This window comes from Leptonychotes weddellii, chromosome 12 (assembly GCF_054177405.1).
Source record: "Leptonychotes weddellii isolate Sample4059 chromosome 12, ASM5417740v2, whole genome shotgun sequence".
In the NCBI taxonomy this organism is placed as follows: domain Eukaryota; kingdom Metazoa; phylum Chordata; class Mammalia; order Carnivora; family Phocidae; genus Leptonychotes; species Leptonychotes weddellii.
Window position 1 is genome coordinate 76,794,135 of NC_138380.1, and position 23,029 is coordinate 76,817,163.

Genomic DNA, 23,029 nt, shown 5'->3' on the forward strand with positions numbered 1-23,029 from the left:
TCAGCCTTCGGCTCAGGTCATGATCCCAGGGTCCTGGGATCAAGTCCTGCATCAGGCTCCCTGCTCACTGGGGAGCCTGCTTCTCCCTCTGCCTCTCTCTCTCTCTCTGTTTCTTATGAATAAATAAATAAAATCTTTAAAAAAATAAATAAAAATAACGAAGACTTCTGAAACTATCCAAGTAGCTCTCACTTTAGTATGTCCCTTGAAATGACAATAGTAGTACAGTAGTCCCCCCTTTTCCACAGTTTCGCTTTCTGCAGCCTCATGTGCCACCCGGAAATCCGTCCACCGGAAGCAAATGCTCCTCCTTCCGACTCTTTGGAAGGTCAACAGCAGCCTAACGCTCCGTCACAAACGCGCCTGCGTCTTTCACCTCACTTCAGCTTGCTGTCGCGGCGTTTTGCCTCCTCACAAGATCGCGAGAAGAAGGGTGAGTACAGTACAATAAGTTATATGAGGGTCCGGAAGAGAGCCCACATTTACATAAACTTTTATTACAGTACGGCTGACCGTGGAACAGTACAGTTTTGAACTGTGTGGGTCCACTTATCCGTGATTTTTTTTTAATAAATACAGTACAGTACTGTAAATGTATTTTCTCTTTTTTGTGATTTTCTCAACATTTTCTTTTCTCTAGCTTACCTTATTGTAAGAATACAGTATACAGTATATATAACATGCAAAATATTTGTTAGTCAACTGTTTATGTGATTGGTAAGGTATCTGCTCAAGAGTAGGTTATTAGTAGTTAAGTGTTATGCAGGGATTGGCACCCAGGGTCAACTGTATATTGCTATAATTGTTCTATTTTATTAGTGTTGTTAATCTCTTACTGTGCCTAATTTATAAATTAAACTTTATCATAGGTATGTATGTATAGGGAAGAAAAACCTAGAATATATAGGGTTCAGTACTATCTGCAGTTTCAGGCATCCACTGGGGGCCTTGGAATGTATCCCTCACAGATAAGGGGGACTACTGCAGTAATATTGTTATTCATCATATAATTCTCTTCAGGAGTTTCTGTAATCTTCCCAGAGTCTCAGATTCCCCACTCCTCTGGACTAGGACATCTTTCCTTTTGTGCCCTAAGCCTTTGCTGCCCCACTTTGTCAAATCAAGAGACTATAGTAATTCATTTACCGCTCTGTCTTTCCCTCTTGAGCGCAGAGATGGTTATATCTGATAAGGTCCATTGGACCTAAAGTGGTGCCTGACTTAATACAGCATCACAATAAATGCTGAATGAATGCATGGCCTTTATAAGTGATATTTTACTTTCATGTAGGATAAGAATCTGTTTGGAAATTAGATTTTCCTACTCCTACCAATCCCCTCCCCCTATCCCTACCCCTCTACTACTTCCCACACAATAGCCCATTTTGTATAGCTTTATAAAAGGAAACTGGCAATAATGGCCACCAGAAAAAGTTCAGGTTGTATAAACTCAGTAGATCAGGGACTAAATATAAATGAGAGCCCAATAGATCTTACCATATTGTAAATAATAAATTTAATAAACAATAATTTGCCAGATGCTTCTGAGTATGTTTACATGGATTAATTAATTTCATGATAAAAAGTCCTATAAAATAAGGACTATTTTTTTTAAAAGATTTTATTTGAGAGAGAGAGAGAGACCATGAGCAGGGGGAGGAGCAGAGGGAAGGGGACAAGCAGACTCTCTGGTGAGCACAGAGCATGGAGTCCCACAAGGAGCTCAATCCCAGGACCCTGAGGTTATGACCTGTGCCGAAGTCAGACGCTTAACTTAGTGAGCCACCCAGGTGCCCTAAATAAGGACTATTTTTATAGGTAAGAAAAGTGAGCCCAGAAAAGTAAGGTAGCTTGCCCAAGGTCATGCAGCTAGGACTGCAGGGCTGGGATCGGAGTCTAGAAAGCTACCTCTCTTAACCACTTTGCTATACTGTCTCCTACAAGCACATTAGATGCTTCAAATCCATAACCAGGGGATGCTGGTTAATTAACATTTGATTGTCTTCTCATTTTAAATGCAAATTATCAAATTTGTGCTTTTCTAACTTGGTAAATGAAAATAAATAGTATATAGTTTTTTGTTCACTTAAAAATATAGCTATCAAACAGTGGAAGCATACAGAATCACATTCAGATGCTTAGATTGTCTTTTTTTTTTTTAAAGATTTTATTTGTCAGAGAGAGCACGCATCTGTGCACAGAAGCAAAGGGAGGGGTAGGCAGAGGATGAAGCAGGCTCCCTGCTGAGCAGGGAGCCCAATGGGGGACTCGATCCCCGGACCCTGAGATCATGATCTGAGCCTAAGGCAGACGCCTAACCGACTGAGCCACCCAGGTGCCCCTAGATTGTCATTTGTAAAGCATCTTTGAGCAAGGACTCTTCTAGCTTTGTGAGACTATTATTTTCTGGGGCACCTGGCTGGCTCAGTTGGTTAAGCATCTGCCTTCAGCTCAGGTCATGATCTCAGGGTCCTGGGATGGAGCCCCGTATTGGGCTCCATGCTCAGCAGGGAGTCTGCCTCTCCCTCTCCCTCTGCTCCTACCCCCAACTTATACGTGCTCCTTCTCTATCTCTCTCTCACAAATAAATAAATTTAAAAAAAAACTTAAAAAAAATAAGGCTGTTATTTTCTACTTTACTCTTTAGAGTTCAGTGAATCAGAAGAGAAACTTTTGAAAAGACAGTAGTTATTATTACACTTACCTTTCTTGAGTAACTGCACTATTTCTTAAAATTTCCAGTTCATTTAATGACATCTTATGTCTTTCTTTTATTTCATTTACTTTCTGGTGAGCTTTGTGAAGTAAGTTAACAAATTTGTTTCTTTCATTTCGGATGGTGTCATACAGTTTAGCAAACTCTTTGAGTCTGTGAAAACACAAGTGTTCTTGAAACTTGTGAAATAAAACTCATTTTTCCCCACCTGTAACAAGATAAATCATCATGTAATTCTCTTACCTCCGATGAATTTCACGTTTTTTCTTCTTGTGTATTCTGATTTCCAGATCCTTTGCTTTGATCTCCTTAACAATGTTGGTATATTTTTGCTGAAATATGAAAGTTATGTGTGAAATTAAAAATAAAAAGCTCATCTCCATCAACATATGAATACTCCCAGCTGCACCCTATCTCATTCCTGTCCTAGCTGCGTTGTGTAATTGGGGAACTGTAAGGGAGAGATCGGAAAATTGACTGGCCAGCTGAACTGAATTAATTAAGGACAAGAAAGAGAGAAAAGAGAATGAAAAGAGCCTGTATAGGTTGGCTTTGGGGAACTTTTGGGAGAGCCTAAGAGTGAGTGTGGATGGCATAGATGGGCTGGGTAAGTGAGGAGTTTGTGGAGGGTAGCTGAGGGAAGAGGATTTGTAGTTAGTTTTGACATGTTACAAATGGAACCCTTTTTGGTGTTTTGTGAGAAACTGAAGCCATGCTTTTAAGGTGCTTTTCTGAAGAAATGCTACCCCGGGTAAAGTTTGCTCAGAACAAAGTTTGCCCTCAGAAACAGCCAACATCTGGAGCATCTGGGTGGCTCAATTGGTTAATCGTCCGACTCTTGATTTCGGCTCGGGTCATGATCTCAGGGTTGTGGGATTGAGCCCCATGTCAGGCTCTGTGTTCAGGGCTTAGTCTGCTTGTCTCTCTCCCTCTGCTCCTCCTCTCCCTCTCTCTTTCTCTCTCTCTCTCTCAAATAAATATAATCTTAAAAAAAACAAACAAACAGCCACCATCTGGGTCACACGGTAAATCCCGGTATTCTCTTTTAGTAATATGTCATATCATATTCATTTTTAACAGGAAATCTCTGAACATAATCCTTTCATGGAATAAAATGATTTTAGAGTTTTAGTTAGCATGGCAGCAGAGTCGTTTTTGCCGTTGGTTTCATTGTTCTTTTGGTTTGGGATGTTGCACTGGGTCAACTCTGGTACTTTGTTGGGAGCCCGGTAAAATCATGGATGGAGCAGTAACTAAGGGCATCCTAGCATTGGTTTAAATAATGCTGGCTTGATAGAACTTGGGAGGGAGAGCAGTCTCACGCTACTGCTCTTGACTTGTTCTTGGACAAACCATAGTGGCATGTGAGTTGGTGGGGAATCTGAGAGATCTGCGGCCTGCACAGCAGTCAGCCCTGTCCCCCCGGAGACACCTACCTTATTCTTACTGAAGTTGTCATGTGCTCGAATCCTCTGCTCATTGTCATTGACCCGGTTCGTTTTTCCTCTAGATTGCTGACTATTGCTAATTGAACCCGGAAACCATTTTTTCAGTATATGATTGAGTCTTGTTTGGGGAAGCTGTATAGTCAAACTTGAAGGATACAATTACAGCTTTCTAACAGACACTGTGTAAAATTGAGGATCTCCTGAACTCTTATGGCAATTAATGGATGGTTACAAAAATGCAGTCACCTGAGCTTTCAGGAAATCCTTGGATTTTTGCTCCTTCTCATCAATTTTGATCTGAGTCATACGGACAAGGTTGAAGACAAGCTCTCGCATGTTTTCTTGCTCCTTTAAAAGCTTGTTTTCTTCTGCAAGTTGTTGTTCCACTAACTTGGACTCAGCTTCTGATAGGATTTTCTTTGGAAAAACACAACATATTTATAACTTAATTGTTTGAAGAAACACACTAGGGCCAGTATCTTAACAATTTTTATTTCCTATGTAGAATTTATTTTACTAGGGCGTAAAACAAAGTAACTTGACTGCCTTAGGTCCAAGTATTTTGTAAAAGAATATGCAAATATGATAACATGTTTAATGGGATGCAAGTTTTTCTTAATCAGACTGTATTTTCAAGTAACTTTAAGAAAAAAAGAGACATAAAAGCATGTTTTTGACAGTGGCTTGAATAAACAAAATTTGAAAATTTAAAATTAGACATTGGTGAAATAAAGCATTTATTTTTAATCTGACTATATTATCATTAGCCCTTTTATTTTAAAATCTCATGAATTTGTATAATTTTTGCTGGTTCAAACACATCCTTTTCCCCCAAATTTAACGTGGGGTTTGAGTGGACTCTGAGATGAAGAAACAGACACACATTAAGTAGGCTCATACTCTATTTGATGACTCTCCTATTGAGGTTTTGTGGAACACAGTTAAAAACACAACTTTGTATTAATCTTTCTTAGATAGAAGCTTAAATGAAAGTTGACATTGACCTGTTGGGCCAGATTCCTCTTAGCCACTTCAACTTCCTTGTGGAGTTCTCTCCTTCTCTCGGATAATATAGAATCATCTTTAGGGATAGCTTCCATCTGGAAGTAAAAATTTAAAACTGGCATTTACACAAGAATGAAATCTTCAATGTCATGTAGTCAACACCATTGTGTGCCTTTTGCAAATGGTGGGCAAATTATGATTCTCAATCTTTTAGGAACTGCCTTTCATGCTGAATGTTCTTTATAAAATCATGGTAAACTAAAATATAAAATATAAAAACCTGCCAAAAATCTATAATTCACCAATTGCAATTATTATATTTCTCCTTCATTTGGAAATAAAAGAAATCTTATTAATAATAGCTGCTAACAATTATAGGGCATTGCCAATGTGTCAGGAAAGGTTCTAAGTGCTTATATGTATGGTCGTATTTAATCCTTACAATAACCCTCTGAGATAGGTAGGATTATTATCTGCCATTATACAGATGAGGAGGAGGAGGAACAAAGACATTTGAGCAACTTGTCTCAATGGTACAGGTGCAAACTCAGGTGGTTAGACTCAGGGTCCGAGATCCTAACACTGTATTTTACTGCTCCTCTACCTCACGCATGTTTAGAAACATGCATGTTCAAGTGATGTGTATTAAGCTTATAAAATGTGAATTCATTTATGAAATCCTATAGATTAAAAAAATAGGAACTATTTATTAATAACAGTAAGAATACTTGGCTACTCTTAGGTAGTGGTTTGATGAGTAGCTGGGAAGTTCTTACCAAAAAGAAAAGTCTCCTAACTTTTTGATACCTGCAATTCCACCATTACAGTTCTATTGTATTGGCTTGTGCTTTGTCCTCTGCTGAAGTACTTAGGAGAAAGTAATGTTTCATTCTATCAGTCTTTGCTGCCTTGTGAGGAATGAGCTTGTCAGATTCTTCATGATGGAGAAGAGAGCAGAGAGGAGGAGAACACATGGCAGCTTCTGGGGGGAACAGCATCCAAATACAGGAAGGGTTATCTTGGGGTGCTGACAACATACTTGACTTAGAGAGAGTTTAGAGTTGGATTTTTTTTTTTAATTTAATTCTATTTTTTTTTAAAGATTTTATTTATTTATTCATGAGAGACAGAGAGAGAGAGAGAGAGGCAGAGGGAGAAGCAGGCTCCCAAGGAGCAGGGAGCCTGATGCGGGACTCGATCCCAGGACCCTGGGATCATGACCTGAGCTGAAAGCAGACGCTTAACCATCTGAGCCACCCAGGCGCCCTAGAGTTGGATCTTTATACCAAAAGCACATGACTCCAACCTGATAGAGTTTATTTCCTCCTGTGACAGCACCAAGGTGGAATATTGGTTAAAATTTGTCTCAAGAAGGAAAAATCATACTGTTTAGTGATTTAAAGGCCACCTAACAGACTCTTTCTGAGATTTGTGTTGCTCTTTTAAAGTAGCTAAAGCATGTCTTTGAATGTCCCAACATCCATGAGCCTGGGCATTTTCACTAGTGTCTTCTGCACCCTCAGATGCCCAAGATGGCCGGCTTCCATCCTACCATGGAGACCTAGCTATTGAGAAGTACACACTGGATTAGAAAGATGAGACACGGTCTTGTGCAGTCTATATAACAATATACAGGACTTTTTATCTTGATGAACAGATAAATGCTAGAGCAGGTCAGCTCAAAGTAGACTTGAATAATCAGGGAAGATTTTATGGAAGAGTGAAGAAGACAGCAAGAAAGAGTTTGATTTCTCCTGGAGATTAGAGTTAATTATTGCAGAGCAAGTCTAGCAAGCATCCCAGTTCCTGTCTACTTCTCTGCCACAGGTGTCCAGGAGTGGGCTACTCCAAATGTTTTGTTCCCAAGTGTAGGCAAATCTGTATAGGAATGCTAACTGGGACCAGGGAAGCTTACAAGGTTTTTACAGAAGATATGGTGAGGGCACACTCACTAGCTACATGTCAATGAAAGGCTCCTAACAAATTTTCCTGGTTTCAGGTCTCAGACATTTAGGTCCAGTGTTTTGAATTACAAACAATACTGCAATATATTGTATTATTTCTGAGTTCTGGCTAGCTACTTCTCTGATACCTTCCTTAATTCTCCATAAACCCAATCCTCAAGTTTCAGACAGGAACTAAGGATGCTTGGTTTGTGGAAGAAGTAACAAGGTGGGCCATTGGTAGCTGAGCCTGCTGGTTGCCTAGCCAATATCCACCCTCTACTTTGCCTTTACTAATAAAACTCCAGTTTTGTTCATAGCTGCAGCATATCCAGGATTCCTCAGACTCTTTTCTGGCTGGGAGTGACCAGATGAGCCAGGACAGGCCAGTGAAATGTAAATGGAAGTTTGCTGGATAAGACTCCTGGGACAGCGACTGTTTTCCTGTTAAAAAGACAGAGTCAACCAAGTTAACTACCATATGCCTTTTATTCTCTCCCTTCCCCACTTTTGTGTGATCTTATGCCTAAAGATGGAAGGTCTTGTGAGCTTCGAAACAAAATATACACGTTAAGGATGACAGAAAAAAGAGCTAAGAGGATCCTGGGCCTACCTCTGGACTTTTTTTTTTTTTTTTTTAATTTTATTTATTTGACAGAGAGAGACACAGTGAGAGAGGGAACACAAGCAGGGGGAGTGGGAGAAGGAGAAGCAGGCTTCCCGTGGAGCAGGGAGCCCGATGTGGGGCTCGATCCCAGGACCCTGGGATCACGACCTGACCTGAAGGCAGACGCTTAACAACTGAGCCACCCAGGTGCCCCACCTCTGGACTTTTTATTATATGAATAAAACAATCCCCTATTTAAGCCACTGTAATTGAATTTCTGTTACTTCTGGCCAAATTGAGTCTAGTTATAGTCTAGTTCTAATACTGGGGTGACTTGAGATATTTACCATTACATTTGAGCCCCAAATTGCATATATCAGCAGATTTTGTAAGCTTATTTATTTTATTTTATTTTGTAAGCTTATTTATTTTCGTTCTTTGTTTGGATTTTTATAGAGTCGCATTCCATACTTAGGAAAAAAAACGTGTTTATTGCAACCAGACAAAAAAAAAAAAAAAGTGTGTAAAATAAGAAATTAAACATCTGCTCCCTACCTTCACTTCAAATACTACTCCTCAGGAGTCTCTGTTAATAGTTTAGTGTCTGTTCTTCCAGACATTTAAAATGCATGAATAAACATCAGTAACTTTCATAAAAGTTAAGAAGTTAGACATGATTCTGTTGCAGTAAACATCCCAATTATTTGATATCAAAAGAACCTCAGTTTCTTTAAGGCTTTGATATTTTCCTAAAATATTTCAAACTTTCATGAGGTTTGTGGCTTGAATTTCTGGAGTCTCTACAGTCAAAAGCCACAGGAGAATCAAACAACAGTCTCTAGGGGGAAATGAAGTCTGAAGAGTAGCCGGAGCCCTTCATGCTTACCTTTTATCTCTTTCCTTTTTGGACCGCATGCAAGGCTGAAATGTTCACTCATGCTGGGAGTGACTATTTTCAAGTACTGCCAGCCAGCCTAGGACTGTGGCTGGGCTAATTATAAGCCATCAGGTCAAAGAGGAAGATAGCTCTCACTGAAACAAACTGCACTAGGGCAAAACAGATTTTTCACGAAACCAGTGAAGGAGGAGGATTTTAATACATTTCATTGCCGTTAGTTTTATGTTCAATGGGTACTCTTTTGTGAATTTAACAACTAGAAGTGTCCTAACATAAATAGCTTCTATTTATTAAAATCTGAACAACTTGTGAGCATTCTACTACAGTCTCCCCTTGAGTCAGGGCCGTTCCTTATGTATTTGTGTCCAGCCAGGTCAATTTATAGTGGAAAGCCTCATCATCAGAAACAGCTCCCAACTAGCCTTTAAGTGTCCCACTCTTAAATATGAGGAGGTAGCCACAGGGTCCGTGTTTGCCCAAAGTTCCAATTTAACCACTGTAATGTGCTAGGACCTGGGCTAAGATGGCATAGCTTGTGGTAAACCAATGCTCCTAACAAGAATAACTTGGGGGCGCCTGGGTGGCTCAGTCGGTTAAGCGACTGCCTTCGGCTCAGGTCATGATCCTGGAGTCCCTGGATCGAGTCCCGCATCGGGCTCCCTGCTCGGCGGGGAGTCTGCTTCTCCCTCTGACCCTCCCCCCTCTCATGCTCTCTCTATCTCATTCTCTCTCTCAAATAAATAAATAAATAAATCTTAAAAAAAAAAAGAATAACTTGAAAAGTTGGATTTAAAAATATGTTTGAAGGCATAAGAGTTGCAAAGGTAAATAGAGTTGAAGTCTTCAAAGGTTCTAGCACTGTCTGGGAAGCAGTAAATTATTAATCTATATGGACTCTAAGTAAAGTCAAGGATGAATGTTGTAATCTTTAGGCTAACCACTTTAGGCCAAAGAATGGAAAGAGAAGGAAAACTAACTAAAACATACCTAAAATGGGGGAAATAGAACAACTGAAAATAGAAATAGGATGATTCATCTGTTTGATTCATCCAAAAGAAGGAACAACAGGAGGGAAAATGGAACATAAAAGATATGGGACAAAGAGAAAGCAATAGTAATATGGTAGAAATGAGCCCAAGAAGATCCATAATCACATTAAATGTTTTTGGACTAAATACAAGAACTAAAAGGTAGAAATTTTCAGACCAGATATTAAAAAGTATGTGCTGCATATAAAAGACATCTAAGTAAGGACACAGAAAGAGTGAAAGTGAATGGATGGAAAAGGAAATACCATGCAAAATCTAACCAAAAAAAGCTAGTATAACTTACATTGTCCTAATAGCAGACAAAGTAAGCTTTTAAGGCAAAAAGCATTTCTAAAGTTAAAGAGATTTCACAGTGATAAAGGAATTAACCTACCTGCTGGAACTGTAATAAAAATATTAGAGGTAAAGAGAAACATAAATAACTCTTCTTTTTGTTTTTGCAAAAACTGAGGTTCTTTTGATATCAAATAATTGGGATGTTTACTGCAACAGAATCATGTGTTTTTGTTTTGCAGTGGGGCACATTTTGCCCCACTGAGATTAAAAAAAAAAAATGTTTGTGAGTGCCATCTGACCGCAGGACGGTCATTTGTCACATCCTAACCCTAATCAGTTTTGTCCACACCTTGCTAAAGATTGGTGTTTCAGTCAGAAGAAGCTAGGTTATGCTACAGAAATAAACAATCCCCAACTATCATGGCTCCAAACCATGAAGACTTATTTCTTGCTCTGCCAAAGCCTGTGGCCAGTCAAGGCAATTGCCCAAGACAACTACTGGCTCGGCATTTGGGATGCTTCCATTTTACAGCACTTCCATATCATCATGTACTTCTACAACTGCAGTAGGAGAGGGAAAAGAGCTAGAGGTCTCACACTGGCAATCAGATAATGTGTCACTTCTGTCCACAATCCATTGGCCAGAACTAGTCATGTGACTCTGCTCAACTGCAAAGATGCAAGAAAGTAGACACTTCCTATATGCCCAGAAGAAGAGGAGAACTAGGCGTAGGTTAGGATCAGAAGTGTCTACCACAGTTGGAAACTCCTGTTAAAATTTCAGAGGTCTTGAACCTCCATAAGGTCACAGAGCATGACAGTGCTAAAGAGAATGGGTATGGTTTTTATACATCCAGCAGCTTCATCTCAGAGATTGATCTGTTTTCCACCAAAGGATGCAGTCCTCTCAAGAATTTACGCCTTTCAGCAGTGCTTGGTCAGTTAGCACAGGGAGTGCCACGTGAGTGGGGAGAGAGAGAACCAAAACAGTATTAAGAAGATAATAGCTATCTTGAGCATCCTCTGACTGGAGTACATCCCTGATACTGCACAGAATTAGCCAGGTAGCCTGGGTTCTGATGGCCCTTAGCTAGTTTGAGGTCTAGGCTCACTGACCATCTATATTTACATAATTTGATCTAGTCCCTGACTGTTACAGTCTACAGTGACATCATTCTGGATATGACTCTTTCAACTGGTAAAGATAGCAGTCCACTTGGTCCTCCTGTGTAGTGAACCCTTGAGCTCTTCCAGAACTGGATGGCCTAACTGCTTCCCCTGGCCAGGCTGATGCCTGATCCAAACAAGACGTGTCCCTAACCTTGGGTTCGCAAAAAGAGATTGAAAAACATTATAAGACAGAGCCTTTATGATGGGTTTGATGCATTTTAAAATTAGCATTCTCTGATTTCCTTTTCTTTATTGATAGCAAAAACAACTTCTTAAAATATTTTACTTCAAAAAGATAGTACTGATTTTGAAAAATCAAAAAGTGATGTACAGCACCCACCTCTAATAGAAGCCTTTGATGTAGTGCTTGAGTTTGAGTGAGTGCATCCCAGGACACTTTTAAGAGTAGCTCCATCTTTTTTAAATTTCGAAAATCTCGTTCTTTTTCTCTTTGCTTACGAGAAAGTTCATCATGGTAGTTCTGCTTATCAATGAGACAGTTTCGTAAGTTGAGATCTAAGATCCCTCTGTTCCAGGTAAAGAGAGAAAATGAAAGTGATTTGTCATCTTGTCATCAACTGCCCTTCATGTTTTTCAAGACAGCATGCTCAGCATATTCATACAGAACTATCATCATATGAGAATCAGATTTTAAATAATGCCAAAAGCAACTTTGTTTGTAAGTTGGCATCATTTAGAGTCACAGTCTTATAAAAAACGCAAATGGAATAGTGGCTTAGCAGATACAGAGGCTCAGAGGCTGAAATTTTATTTAAAAATAGGAATTAACACCTTCCCAGGGAACTGCACCACAGAGTTATTCCCATTAGGAAAAAGTCATGATTACCTCCAAAATACCATTCATCTTTAGGAAAAATCCGTCAACTATAGCATACTCCAGTGATACACTTTTCAGAGGCACATTTCAAAAACTTAAAAAAATACAATACATTGTGTCCTTAAGATTTGGTTATAGGAAATTGAGGAAAATGATGAGTAAAGGTTGGGAAAAATATTTGGAAATACTTTATTTAATATATATATTTTTATTATTTTTTTTATTTTATTTTTTTAAAGATTTTATTTATTTATTTGACAGAGAGCGAGAGCAGGAACACAAGCAGGGGGAGTGGGAGAGGGAGAAGCGGGCTTCCTGCCGAGCAGGGAGCCCGATGTGGGACTCGGTCCCAGGACCCTGGGATCATGACCTGAGCCGAAGGCAGACGCTTAACGACTGAGCCACCCAGGCGCCCAAATATATATATTTTTAAAGGATAGCTCTAGGTTCAAATCTTTTTTTAAGATTTTATTTATTTATTCATAAGAGAGAGAGAGAGAGAGAGGCAGAGGGAGAAGCAGGCTCCCCTCTGAGCAGGGAGCCCGCCGATGCAGGACTCGATCCCAGGACCCTGGGATCATGACCTGAGCCGAAGGCAGATGCTTAACCATCTGAGCCACCCAGGCGCCCCTAATATTTTTTATTAATGGTAAAAATCTATTCAAAAATCTATAAAATATTTAATTGATTCAACATAAAACTGTTTGAGATTATGTGTTGAATCCTCAAATATAAATTGAAGAAAAATTTAAATGATAGATACACAGAAATACTACTAACCTTTCAGTTAGTGAAGTTGCTTCATTCTCTCTGGTTAATTCCAGGAGCTTGACCAATTGGTTATATTCTCGTTCTTTGATTTCAAGTAAGGCTCGTTTGCCTTCAACTTCCTTTATTACATCCTCCTTCTCTTCCATTATAGAATTAATTTTGTTTTCAACTTTCTTTAGCAAGTCATTTAGCTCTTTGAGTTCATATTCCAAGACGATTTTTTTCTTTTCCATTTCTCTGTGGGGGATACATACATACATGTACACATACATACATATATGTGTACACACACACACGTTTGAGCCCATGGTGTCTTTACCTATTTTACTTCCTGAAAAGGCAACAGAAGAGCTAGTGATGAATTCAAAGGTGGGGTGAAGATCACAGGTGGGTGGGGGATTGGGGGGTATCTCCTCTGAGTGCCAATGAGGGCAGTGATTTGTCCTGCCTCCTCACTTTCTCCCCAGATCCCCCCATGCGGCATCACCTGGGGTCTACCCTTATCCTGACCAGCCTCCCTGAATCTCTCAACTTTGGTGGTGATGATGTGGTTTTTAGAACTGTTACTAATGCCTGCTTTTTTTCCCTCCTCACCAGAGCAATCATATTGTTTCTCCAGAATTTTCGTATCTTCACTTATCTTTATCTTTTTGGGTTCCTCTAAACCTTGAGAATTTCCTTCATGATTTCTGCCTCCAAGTTTACCCTGAATGTTCAGGGGTGTTCCCCCATGTGAATAGTTGGCAAAGTAAAGAGTTGCTGTCATCTGGGCTTTAGGCTTCTGGCTGGCTGACACACTTCTAGACCATGAAATTTAGCCTAGTTCAAATAATTAATCTCTTGCATAGCTCTGTTAAAGTCTGTTGGAGTTCTCCACACAGATTCGATTTATAAATTGGAAAGAGAATATTGTCCCCAAATTAAGACATAACTGTTATGAGTGATAGTAATATACTGCATTACTTTCTTCTAATGAACTTGATACACACAACCTAGACAGGGCCAAATGCAGATATTTTGAAGGTTATGATAGTAATTTGATGTGTTCAATGGATAATATTCCTGTTTTAGCATGCACACATAACTTGGGGGGAGAGCGGGTTGGGAGAGCCTAAAAATAATATTAAATCATACACTTTTTTGCGTGTTGTTTTTTCTATCTCTTTTCCAATTTGTACAGGAACAGTTTGATGGTGGACCACTTCATCCTAGTAAAGAAATGGAACCATGTTAAATTATGTAGTCTTAGACCAGAAGTAGTTAAGACAAGAAAATTAAATGGAGAGGAGAGGACTACAATGTACAGAATTCCTGCTATCTGTCCTGTACTGTGCAGGGTGCTTTAATTATTTCACTTAATACTCATAGAGACCTTATAAGATAGTTAAGGTTGTTACCAGTTTAAAGAGGAGGTAGCTGGGGCACCTGGGTGGCTCAGTCGGTTAAGCAACTGCCTTCGGCTTAGGTCATGATCTCGGGGTCCTGGGATCAAGCCCTGCATCAGGGAGTCCGCTTCTCCCTTTGCCCCTCACCCTCGCTCATGCTCTGTCTCTCTCTCAAAATAAATAAAATCTTAAAAAAAAAAAAAAAAGAGGAGGTAGCTGAGTGTAACAAATGCTGTTTGTTCCCTTTATGGCTATATGCCCATCCTCAGGGGTTGGCTGCTAACAGCCCATGCTTATTCTCCTCTCCTCTCTTCTACTCGCCACTGGCTGAGAAGAGCTGTCTTTATCGGGAGTAAAGGGAAGAGGGCAGCCCTCTGTGACCAATGACTAATGGATGTGGTGATATAACAGCCCATCCCCTTTGCCTCTGGGTGGCATTCATGGTCTAGAGTTCCGCATGGGATCAGGTTGAGACTAGAGTTCTCCTGAAAACACATTTTGGCCCAGCTCCTTCCCAACTCTGTGCTACTTTCCTCCCTCTCCTATCAGATTCTCCTTAGTGCCCTCCCTCCACGAATACTTGTCTGAATATTAGAAGCTCTACTTCTAGGGAACCCTGCCTAAGACTCATGTAGAGAGAATTTAAATGATGTTCCCAAAGTCATACAACTAGGAAGTGGTAAGGCCAAGATCAGAAGCTAACTTTGTCTAGTACCACTTTCCACTATGCTCTGTGGGCTCACAGAAGGTTTAGTTTTAGCCTCAAGCAGCTTATGAACATGGCAGGGGTTCTGGAACAGCCGTTTCTGCCTGGGATCACACTGGACTTTGGTGCCTGGGGTAACACACATACATGAAGGTTGTACACATCATGGCAGTGTAGTGCATTTCTCCTTGGGATCTTGCTCAGTCCTGGGGCAGATCCAAGTTTTGTAAGGCTAAGACTCTTAGGATTTGTTGGGGGGGCCTCTTTAAGAAAAAGAATAAAAAATTACAAATGCTAAATAGGCACAGGGCCTTGGAAGAGGTTCATGGAAGTGAGGGGCCTGAAGCTTTAGCTTTGTTGGGCTCCTCGTAAATCTGTCTCTGCTCAGGTCCTCCATTCCAGGTAGCAGCTGGGTCTGTCTTGTTTGACTGCTCTAAGACCCTTAAGGAAAAAGAGGTTAAAGTGAATCATAATTGTCCTTTAAGCCAATGAGTCTCAGATGTTGTTGTTTTTAAAATAACTCTAGGTTATTTAAATCATTTTTGAGATATATATATATATATTTCAAAGTAAAATGAATTTTAATTATCTCCTAAAACATAAATGCATAAGCAAAGTCTTCATCACTTTCATGGGGAGAAGGAAGTAGAGTGGAATCAAACAGACAAGGATAAAGTTATACAAATATAATTAAGAGGTTAGGACATCTGGTTGCTCTTCAAAGAAGTGATTGTGTTTGTGACATTCAGTGCTAATGCTGAAAATGCTTGGTGAGGTCTAGAGAGGTCTTTTCCCTGGGTCAAGGGTTCCACATTAGGGAGGGACTACCAAACACTCTCAAGTCTTCTGTGAATTCCCAGAGCCCGGTGTAGTTTGATTGGATCAGTCACAACACTAAACACTTCAGTTTGTTTGATGCTACCCCTCTTTGTCAAACCTGCATGGTTAGTCTTGATAATGATGCATCTTTACGTCCACGTGGGCACAATGCTTAAGCATTTATGAATTGTAAGTAGCACACCTTTAGGTTGACCTGATATTCCAACAGTTCTTCTAGTTCCTTCTGCTCCTTTAGTAATTGCTTTTGCTTAGATGTCAAATCCTCCCGTAAATTTTTGATTTCCAGTTTCTTCTGCATTATTTCCTTACGTAATTCCTCAGTGCTTTCTCTCAATAGTCTCGTCTTCTTCTCCATTTCCTTTAAAAGTCATGAAAATTATCAGGTTATATAGAGCCTGAGCAAGTATCTGTCTGCCCAAAAATCACATTAAAAATAATTTTACTCACCGTTTTTATTATATTTGTTTTGAGCTTCACGAATGATTTCTTACAAAGTTAAATACAGTAATGATTTCTGACATCTTCGATAAAGGCATCACCGTAGTATGACATGTATTAAACATTTTGCATAAGATTCATACTTGTATTTTTTTTTACTAGTCTTCCTTTCTATCCTGTATTTTAAATGTGTCCTTTTTGAGTTAATTTTTATTTCATACCCAAAAAACGTGAGTGAAAATTTCCAGCCTATTTTCTAGTAGCTTTGTGATTTGACATCAGATGCAAATAATCTTTGACTATTGGGCTTATGGTTAACCTGAGTCACACATGAGAATTAAAGACTAGGGAGTTCATATTTGGAAAACCCAACCCTTTGTGCTCCTTAATCCCCCACTTTCTTATTGGTATTACTTCTCTAACTCATTCATATTCTCCCCAAAGACCCTCCACCCCAGACTCATAACACATCTTTGTTCCCTTGACTGATTATTTGGAGACTGTGTGGCTCATAGGAGAGAAGGCTTACACTCAGAAAATCTCCACATTATCAGTGACTGAGTGAATGGATCCATTTAGCTTGCTCTGGGCTTTCTGCATCTCTCCCTACCCCACTGCTGCTGGGAAAGGGTTAAATTGGTGAGCCTATGATCTGGAACTAAAATTCAGAATGCTTTTTCCCATAAAATCTGTGTGGTAAATGAGAGGTGTACTTATAGTGTATATCTTATATATATTATATAGATATATAGATATATTACATATACAAACACACACATGTAACAAGTAGTATTTTACTCTATGCTAAACAGGTTTTTGTGCCTTGGAGTTAAAACACCAACAACACACTTTTGAAATATAACTGTTCAGAAGAGGACAACAGTGCAAAGTGTAATGACATTTCTATTTACTTTGTGTGATAGATCACGAAAAATGGACTCAAATTCCTCCTGTTACTGTGGGTATTTGTCATTCTTCTCATTACGAGGTAGAGCCTGCTTCTCTACCCCTTGAGTTTAGACTTAGCCGTGTGACTTGCTTGGACCAATGAAATATTCCAAAAGCAGAGGCTTGAAAAGTCTTGTGTGTTGGGGTTTGCCATTACTTGAGGCTGTCTGTCTCTTTCTTGAGGCTGGAAACCCACCATTATATGACTAACTGGTGACATATGATCTTAGACCAACTAGCCTGCCAACTGGCCGACACACTAATGAAGCCATCCTAGACCATCCAGCCCCAAATGAACCAGCTCAGACCAGAGGAACTCAAAACTGTGAGAGAAAAAAAAAAAAAAAAAGACATGTTGGCTGCTTTAAGCCACTCAGTTCTGGGGCACTTTGTGATGCAGGAATAGTTAGTGATACATCTCCTTCCTGAAAATTTCTCATAGTAAGCTTGAGATGTTCAGGAAGCTCTGAGGGTAACAACTATGCAAAAATAATGTTTTTACATGCCAACCACAGATCCTTTTTTTTTTTCCTAAAAACAAAGCAGATAGTGTCCAACTAAACACAACCTAAACTAGATGCCAAATAGCTAAGCCTGTAATAGGCATCACTGTGTGTATTCCAGAAGTTATTCCTTTCAGCATTATTCAACTTAAGACTCTTGGATCTTTCAAATGTCTCAGGGTATGGTTGTTGTGATAAACATTATTTATCAAAAGGGATGTTTGAATCCAGTTGTATTTAACAAACTGTAGACCATCTAAGACTTACTCCTGGCTTAGGTATCTTCTCAAATTCCTTTATTATGAGGGTTTTTTCTTCTGTTAAGCTGTAAAAAAACAAAAACAAAAACCAACAAGTTTGACAATGTACAAAAGAGTAAGCCATTTCTGCAGTAATAACTTTCTGCTTTCTCTTAGAATGTGCCTCCCATGTTTGTTTGCCAGGTAACCTGGTGGCCATTCTTTGTGATGGCTTCCATGACTCCCAGTTAGGTGCTTCCTCCCCAGTCCTCCCACAACACTGTGTACACTCACGCATTAGAACAGTTATCTCATCACATTATAGCTACTTGGTAGCACGACCTCCTCCCTAGATTCTGACCCCTTCCAGGCAGGCTCTGGGCCTTTTCTTTCTTTTTTTTTTTTTTAAATAAAGACCTTGTTTATTTATTTTTTTAAATGTTTTATTTATTCATGAGAGTCAGAGAGAGAGGCAGAGGGAGAAGCAGGCTCCCCACACAGCAGGGAGCCTGATGTGGGACTTGATCCCAGGACCCTGGGATCATGACCTGAGCCGAAGGCAGACGTTCAACCATCTGAGCTACCCAGGCGCCCCTGGGCCTTTTCTTTTTTTATACTATTTGCAATGAACCAGTGCCTGCCTGGATTACTGCAGTGCCTTCCATTGGCTCCATCAAATAAGGAGATCTCGCTAGCCAGTAGGTCTGGGAACTTGGAGCTAAAGGTGCATGCACACCAGGTTTCCTTTTTATGAATTTTTATTTGCAATAATGTAAACTAAGGTTAGTGTAAGAAGTATGTGCCACATGGAATTTAATATAAGTCATCTGTCTGGGCCACAAGCTGAAGTTGAACTTTCAGAGTTTTGAATACGTATGCCTTTGCATTTAGAGCTTGCCTACAAAATGACGATAGTCTACTTCCAACCTGTTGATCCTACACCTCACCCAGGCTGCCACGAGGGGGTGGTAGTGTGCTGCCATATTTTGGTTGTAAAGGCCGCCTTAATGTCCGAGTTGGAAAAATGGTGACATGAAGCTTTCCCACAAGGTAAGACTCACAGCCTTTACTTTAAATAAGTATAAGATGATCTTTTCTTTAAGCAAACATAAGATGGCTAATTCTTTAGGACATTTTAAACTAGTTACATTTCTATCATGCGTTTTTTATTAAGAAAAACTGATTTTTTTCCTTTAAAGGACGCATATTTTCCTATTTATAGAGAAATATATCATTCATAATCCCATCCCCATCACACACAGTTGATCATTGTTACTTTTCTTTTATCTTTTAATAATAGTATACAAAATGTGTACATATGATTGAATCCATTTTTACCCAACATGTAATTAAAAATATCTTCCCAATTAAAAATATCTTCAGACTTCGTAATTAACAATTTAATAGTTTCAAAGTTCCCTAGTGGGTGGATGTCACATAATAAAATAATCCTAAATATCATCTATCTTTCACTGTCCCTATATCAGGTAATTTACATGCATCATTTCTAAACTTCAGAACTTATCAAGTAGGTATCATTTTCTTCATTGTGCAAATGAAGAAACAGGAGCTGAGCACGTTTTCCAAAGTCACACAGTCAAGGCTGAACTGACATTCAAACCTAGAAACCTAGCTCTGACTCAATACCAAGCTGCCAGCCTCTGGAATACATTATTATTTTAAATATTCCATTATTTTTTTAGAATTTAGATCTCTCAAATAAATAAAAATCTTTAAAAAAAAGAATTTAGATTGCTTTCAGTTTTTCACTTTTAAAAAGTAATAATGTAGGAAATATCCTTATGCATTCTTTTTTTTTTTTTTCCTTTTAGAGTCTCCTTTTTGCATGGCGTTACTGAAATAAAGGAAAACCACTTTTGTGCCTCTTGATATATATTAACTCCTAACCTTTTAAATTGACATTAAAGTTTAAATTTGCCTGACACTTCCTGCTTTCCTGGCTAAGGGGTGCTTCAGGGTCAAAATTCCTCCAGGGATTCATTTCTTTTCTGCAGCAAGAGAGTCCTAACTGAAACCATGTCATCAAAGGGTTTTGGTTTTAAGGACTCGTGGGTGAAGAGACAGTACAGAAGTCCTGTATGTTGTCATGTGCAAGAGGCATCTTCCACCACCCATAGTAGAAACAGCCTGAGTGGGTGGAAATCGCAAGAGGTAGGTTTTTGAACCAGTACGAGCAATAAACATCTAAGAGTCACGTGGTCCAAAGCCGGAATGGGCTGCTGTGGGAGGCTGTGCGCTCCCGTCAGGAGGTGCTGAAGCATAGACGGTTGGTCACTGAGGGAAGATTGAAGTGATTCTAATGTGTAGTCAGGGCTGAGAACCACTTTTGGGGCCGACAGTTGTTAAAGTTTGACATGTCCCAGAATCACAGAGGGAGCTTGTAAAACATTCACACATTGCCTGGGGTGGGAGGCTTGGACAGAAATTGGGAGTCATTAGTTTTAGGGTTGGATCTGCCTTTTAAACAAGTTTCTCAGGTGCTCCTTTTTCAGTTATGAAGACTACACCCTGCAAAACCTGTTCTAAGCTCATTCTGTTCTCGGTTTCCACGGGGAGAGCAGGAAAGGTTTTTAAAAAAGTGTTTAGAAAGTAAAATCTGTTCCAGCTGTGAGTATTTCCTTACTAATCCTGATGACCTGGATGCCCCTCGGTCATAGCTAACATTCTGGAATTCCAGATGCATTGCTAAAATATGCCCTCTGTTCCTTTCTTGCCAGATCTGTTTGTTTCTTGGTTCCAACTTTGCTATTACTACCGGACAAAGAATGGAGAACAGCTACTGAGCCCTGGATGACAGCACAGGGATGGTGGGAATCAGCTAGGAAGAATAAAGAGTCACTACGGGCAGGATCCCAGGATAGTCCTGCACATGTGCAGCACGAGTGTCCCCAGTCTCCACGTCCCCACTCATGACAGACAGTGACAAATGACCAGGGCTGAGACCTGTCAGAATGCATCACATTTAGCATGAGAGACACAGTTTATTTGCTGTCCAGATCTGAGGAATTATTAGAAAGCAGAGAAGCCCCGAAAGGAAACCGAGGGAAGGCAGGGAAAAGGCTGAAAAGAGTATTGGAAAATCTTTTCAGAGAATGTTTTTAGAACGATAATGACTTCTACTTTGTTTCAAAAACAAGTTCTCAATAGTATTTATTTCATTATTTATTTGTAATATTTATTTAACTTACTTAAGAAGGTTATATATTCTTTCCTAAACTGCATATTCAAGAGATCAATATTAATCTCAAAACCAAAACTATGGTGACAGATTTAATTATTAACCGACCACGTAATTATACTCACCATTCACATTTATTAAAGAGTTTATATTGTGTGACAACATGAGAAAATCAACCAAATTACAGAGTAAAATTTTTTTCTCTAGAGCATTTGAACAATATATTATTCTTCGTAGTTGCCAATGATTCAGAAGTTCCTAAAGATATTGGGGTGGAAGGGTGCTAGTTATTAGGGCTTCTATTATTTAGATCCTGAATAAAATGAGTTTGTTGTGCTGACCTGAAAAATATCATCTGTATATTCAGATGAATGGTTTTCTCTCACTGGCTTAGTTTCTTTATTTTTAGGTGGGGATGGAAATATCTACTTTTTTCCTGGGGAGGGAGTATTGAGTGAATTTGTTTCTGTATCATGTAATATAAAATATATTAAAACCAATGAAATATAGCCTATAATTCTTTCCTGGTATTCCTTTTGGAATCACCATTATTTTTATGAAACTAAGTTTGTTAATTCTTGAGCTAGTAATATTTGAAACTGTGAGGGAGTCTGCTCAAGCTAGAATATTATGTGTTACAAATCCAAAAACAATACACACTAAACATTTCTGCAAATGTGCGTCCTGAATGTTTTTGTTCACTGTAGGTCACTATGCACGGTCCCCTCCCTATCCCAAGTAACTCAGTGAACAATTTGCCTGTCTATACCTAAAAGCAAGGGTTGTGGTTGTTGCTGGGTTTTTTTTCCTTGGCAGGAACACTTGGAAATTTTAAACAATTTAAATATCAACTGACTTATGTTCCTCTTACCCTTTCATGGAAATGTCAAGCATTCATATTTTCAATAATAATGAACAACCACCAATTGTTTTAATTTCATTATTTTCTCAACTGAAAGAGTGCTTACAGAGCACAGAAATAGCTAGGCTTTCTTTTTATAGATCTCACTGTGAGCCTGAAACAAGTTTAGATTGAAAGACAAAAAAGGACTCAGATTTTTTTTTTGCCCTGAATATAATTCTCCTGAGTAAGCTAGCCTTCTTCATCCCCCAGTTGAAAAGACAGGCCCCAACAAGAGGATTCAAAACCGAGGGCTCACAGAGTCCTCAGAAAGTCACTCAAATCATTTGCTTATCTCTCAGCAGGAATGAATTATATTCGCTCTGTTGAAAGTCTACCCACTCTTAAAAAAAACACCCAGAGAAAGTTCTGCCACCTTAAAAGGTAACAAATTCCAGGAGTGATGATTATTTGGCTTTCTCTTCAGTATCCAGGCAGAGTACCCAGCACACCCAGCACACCAGAGCACAAAATTTGGATGGTAATCATTTTGAAATTCAGTCTAAAGAGTGTGGTTTGCTGAACAAACTGACTTGCTCTTCCACTGACTTGCTCCTCTACAGGAGGAACGTTAGAGATTTTGGAAAGAACCTTTGCCTTCTAGCAGTACATTTCTACTTCAGTTCACTGAATGACATCCTCCAGATCTGGATGAGTAATTGTGTCTTCCAAAAGGATATTACTTCCTTTCTTGATCCTAGGAATAGTTTAGGAGAATAAGGTTGACTATGTGGCTCGTGTTGCTATATTAGAAAATAGAGGGAGCCAGATGTGACCCTCAGCTCACAGAGGTTGGTCTGCAAAGCGCCTGTGGGGCTCCTGCCATGCAGCCACGTGGTCTGGCACTGCTAAAGGGACATGGGGCCACCATCAGGGCCAGAGAGGGTGAGAGCGTGTGCCAGGCCCTTGTTCTCTGCGGTGTGTTCTTTGGCTACAGCTTCCGATGCTTATGGCTTTCCTGACACAGGGAAAACAACAGCAGGGATCTCCTCCTGAGGGCGTCTCCCTGTCACCTGAGGTTTTTTCTAGAAGTTGGGTAACCTTCTTGTTCAGGAATGGCCCGTTCTAGGAAACCAAGGAAAGAGCTAGGCTTGTAGTCACCTTAACGTTGCCCTCTCACACTCAGTGTGCCTAAAATTCCTTCCGAAT

The 23,029-nt window shown here is 39.5% G+C and overlaps 1 protein-coding gene and 1 long non-coding RNA gene across 2 annotated transcripts in view; one reads left to right on the forward strand and one right to left on the reverse strand.

The window, feature by feature from the left end:
- Positions 1-23,029, reverse strand: part of CCDC146 (coiled-coil domain containing 146) — a 115,971-nt gene that overhangs the window by 13,318 nt on the left and 79,624 nt on the right. Inside the window, exons 5-13 of the mRNA XM_081800657.1 lie at positions 17,809-17,866; positions 15,834-16,010; positions 13,856-13,929; positions 12,731-12,958; positions 11,453-11,639; positions 5,169-5,264; positions 4,411-4,581; positions 2,960-3,048; positions 2,705-2,869 (exon numbers count right to left, since the gene is read on the reverse strand). Coding sequence (XP_081656783.1) covers positions 2,705-2,869; positions 2,960-3,048; positions 4,411-4,581; positions 5,169-5,264; positions 11,453-11,639; positions 12,731-12,958; positions 13,856-13,929; positions 15,834-16,010; positions 17,809-17,866 — 1,245 coding nt within the window. The remainder of the gene's footprint in view (positions 1-2,704; positions 2,870-2,959; positions 3,049-4,410; positions 4,582-5,168; positions 5,265-11,452; positions 11,640-12,730; positions 12,959-13,855; positions 13,930-15,833; positions 16,011-17,808; positions 17,867-23,029) is intronic.
- Positions 204-20,196, forward strand: LOC145716591 (uncharacterized). Its single transcript, XR_014139388.1, has 3 exons — positions 204-433; positions 18,672-18,830; positions 19,613-20,196. It is a non-coding gene; the product is annotated as an uncharacterized LOC145716591 (long non-coding RNA).